General features: G+C 36.1%; 1 protein-coding gene across 1 annotated transcript; it reads left to right on the top strand.

Annotated features, from left to right (window-relative positions):
- Nucleotides 1-398: 398 nt before the first annotated feature.
- LOC127727692 (mucin-2-like) lies at nt 399-3,136 on the top strand. The gene is made up of 2 exons (XM_052234806.1): nt 399-1,281; nt 1,827-3,136. Exon 2 carries the CDS (start codon nt 1,844-1,846, stop codon nt 3,134-3,136), a length of 1,293 nt encoding a protein of 430 aa, XP_052090766.1. The 5' UTR covers nt 399-1,281; nt 1,827-1,843.
- The last annotated feature ends 775 nt before the right edge of the window (nt 3,137-3,911 follow it).

Here is a 3,911-nt window from a genome sequence, read left to right on the forward strand (position 1 = left end):
GCCCATAGATTGCTTTAGTCGTCGTCTTTGGATGCAAGAATCAAAGAGTAAAAATGGTGTTGACATAGCCAAAGCTTTTGGAAAAATTCTCCAATCAGCAAAGGTAGTCAAGATCCGCTCGGACGTTGATGGATGTTTCAAGTCGAAGGTTGTTCAAAAACTTTTCAAGGAAAGGGGAGTGCGACATTTTGTAACTTAGAACGAGATAAAAGCAAACTATGCAGAGCGTGTGATACAAACCATAAAAAACAAATTTTATCGTTACTTTACTAAAAAGAGAACGTATCGGTACATTGACAACTTACAAAAATTTGTAAAGAGCTACAATGCAACACCACACAGGTCCTTAAACTACATTACCCCCAACGATGTTACACCTGAAAACGAAGCGGATGTAGGGTTACACTAATGTCCTGACAATGTCCTGACAAAGTCCTGACGGATATGAAAATGCTAATTACGTTTTCATTATATAAAGGATTTACTTTAAATTTGGAACCAAGCAAGATGACAACATTAATCTAATAAATAAAAGAAAAAATATTAAAAAAAATATTTTTAAGAGTTAGAAAACTTGACCTGACCAACTTCGACTTTGAAATCACTAATGTCCTGACCGATATGAAACGGCTAAATACTTTTTTATTATTCACAGGATAGACTTCAAATTCGATATCAAGGAAGATTAAAACATTTAATCCAAAAATATAAGAAAAAAATGAAAAAAAAATAATTTTTAGAGTTAGAAAACTTGACCTGACCAATACGATTTTGCCGCGACTAATGTCCGGACCGATATAAAACTGCTAATTTCTTTTTTATCTTTGGAAGGATTAACTTCAAATTTAGTAGCAAGGAAGATTTCGACATTTAACAAAGAAATAAAAAGAAATGAAAAGAAAGCAAATATTCAAAAGACCAAAAAACTTGACCTGACCAACATAGGCTATTCACCAAAAAAAGACATGTTCGTTTAAAAAATAGAAAGACTATGTATATTTCTTAAATAAATGTCTTTAAGTTTGATAAATATCAATATTTTATTAAATATTTAAATGACAAAAAGAAAAAAATGTGAACAAGTATTGCAAGGGTAAAAATATATTGACCTGACATTGTCGAACTTGTCCTGATCAATTTTCTAACTGAAAGAAAATGTTAACCTCTTACCTTAAATTATTGAAATTGAAAATATCCGATCACAATGATATTACAACATTGAACGCAGAAAGATACTGTTGAAATGAAACGAAAGAGAAATATTAGAACCAGTTGCTGAATGTGAGTATTGTTTATGCATGTTAACTTTCTGTTATTGCTCTAATTGTTTATCTGATTAGGGGCTTGTTATGATTAGATTAATCACCTACTTGTTAATCCAATTAATTAATTATGAACGTGAACTGTGACCAGCTATTATTAAGACTGATAATTTATGATAAACAATACATTGGTATTTATGGGCTTCTACAAGCTTTGGTGATTGCTTTTTAAAAGTGAACATTAGTTACTTACAGTTATAAATATAATACATATTTTTAGTCTCTTTCAAAAGTTTTCATAGTGCTCTAATACATACAACCTCAGTGCTTTTTATTCGAATTGATATATTGCTTTAGTGCTATTTTTCTTTGTATATAAATCTCCTTGCTTTTGTTTAGTGTAATTAATTGTAGAAAATTGTAAATATATTTTTTGTGCTTTTGTTACATATTACTTGATTCTAATCATGTCTTCATTTCCAGTGCTGATTGCTGGCCATTCCCAGGCCAAGTATTTTAATCAATATTTATCTTTATCTGAAACTAATGTGCTTTCTTATTCAGGTTTTCGTATTGACCAGATGTTCAACGAACTGCAACCAACCATCGACAACTACAACACCGTGGTACTTCACGTTGGCGCCAACGACCTCTCCCGTGGTTCATCAGTAAAGACTCTACTCAGGAAATACCAACAACTGACATCAGACATTTGGCACAGCAACCCAACAGCAGACATCATCATATCTGGAGTCCTACCTAGAGCCGACAACCAATTCCCAGGGGCACTTCTGCGCACCAACTTCCTAACGGAACTCAACCAGAGAGCTCGGCTACTCAATACCAAACTACAGTTACTAGCTACCCGAGTTCCAAGACTCCACTACGTTGGTCACCCGTCATTCGCCCAGAAAGGTACTATCCAGAGACACCTACTCAGTCGAGATGGTCTTCATCTAAGCTACCGTGGTACATCAACTGTGGTGAAAGACATCGAGAGCGCCATTCGTCATCTACGCAAAACCAAGGATACTCATGACAGCATCTGGGAACTACCAACGTCAACACCAACGTCAACACCAACGCCAACACCAAAAGCACCTACACCAATGCCTGACCCAACTGAACCAGCTGTAGACCAATCACTGTACCGAACTGCACTACTCACTTTACCGATACGAACACCAACACCAACACCAACACCAAAACCAGTACTAACTTCAACAGGTATTCAGGTGATTGAAGAGTGGCCTGCTCTTCCACGGGTATGTTATCTGGTATCTTCTCTTATTAACACTTCATCTACCTCTAACACTGTGCATGTTCCTACCACCACGTCCTCATCTGTTCCAGCATGTACCATCTCACCAAATCCTGTTTGTGTCGCACCTACCTCCACTTCTAGCCGCTCACCCACTTCCACTTCTTACCGCTTGTCTACCTCCACTTCTAACCGCTTGCCTACCTCCACTTCTAACCGCTTGCCTACTTCCACTTCTAACCGCTTGCCTACCTCCACTTCTAACCGCTTGCCTACCTCCACTTCCAACCGCTCACCCACTTCTAACCGCTTGCCTACCTCCACTTCTAACCGTTTACCTACCTCCACTTCTAACCGCTTGCCTACCTCCACTTCTAACCGCTCACCCACTTCTAACCGCTTGCCTACCTCCACTTCTAACCGCTTGCCTAACTCCACTTCTAACCGTTTACCTACCTCCACTTCTAACCGCTTGCCTACCTCCACTTCTAATCACTCACCGTCGTCTGTTACTAACACTCCCATCTATTTTAAAGGTGCCGGTCATGTTTTGTCTAATTTTTATCCATGTATTCTTACTTTCCAGGGGTTAACGTTTTTGTTTGTGTATTAAGTTTAATAAATTGAAGGTGGTTAGGTCAAGTTTTTATTTCGTATGAAATATTGTTTTCCAATTACTTTATAAAAAGTATTAAAAAGAAAACGTTATAATTTGACTTGGTTTCAAATAAGAACTCAATCATACCAACAATGTTACAAGTATTAGCACTTTTATATCGGTCAGGACATTAGTCACGACAAAGTCGATGTTGGTCAGGTCAAGTTTTTTTACCCTTAAAGTATTTTTTTCCCAATTCTTTTCAAATAAGTATTAAATCAATATTACTTTCTTGTCTGGTGTCAAATTTGAAGTCAATCCTTCCAAAGAAAAAAAGGAAATTAGCAGTTTTATATCGGTCCGGACATTAATCGCGGCAAAGTCGTAGTTGGTCAGGTCAAGTTTTCTAACTCTAAAAATTATTTTTTTTGCATTTTTTTCTTATATTTTTGGATTAAATGTTTTAATCTTCCTTGATATCGAATTTAAAGTCTATCCTGTGAATAATAAAAAAGTATTAAGCCGTTTCATATCGGTCAGGACATTAGTGATTTCAAAGTCGAAGTTGGTCAGGTCAAGTTTTCTAACTCTTAAAAATATTTTTTTTAATTTTTTTTCTTTTATTTAATAAATTAATGTTGTCATCTTGCTTGGTTCCAAATTTAAAGTAAATCCTTTAAATAATGAAAACGTAATTAGCATTTTCATATCCGTCAGGACTTTGTCAGGACATTGTCAGGACATTGTCAGGACATTGTCAGGACATTAGTGTAACCCGCGGATGTATGGG

This window comes from Mytilus californianus, unplaced genomic scaffold (assembly GCF_021869535.1).
Source record: "Mytilus californianus isolate M0D057914Y unplaced genomic scaffold, xbMytCali1.0.p SCAF_2, whole genome shotgun sequence".
In the NCBI taxonomy this organism is placed as follows: Eukaryota; Metazoa; Mollusca; class Bivalvia; order Mytilida; family Mytilidae; genus Mytilus; species Mytilus californianus.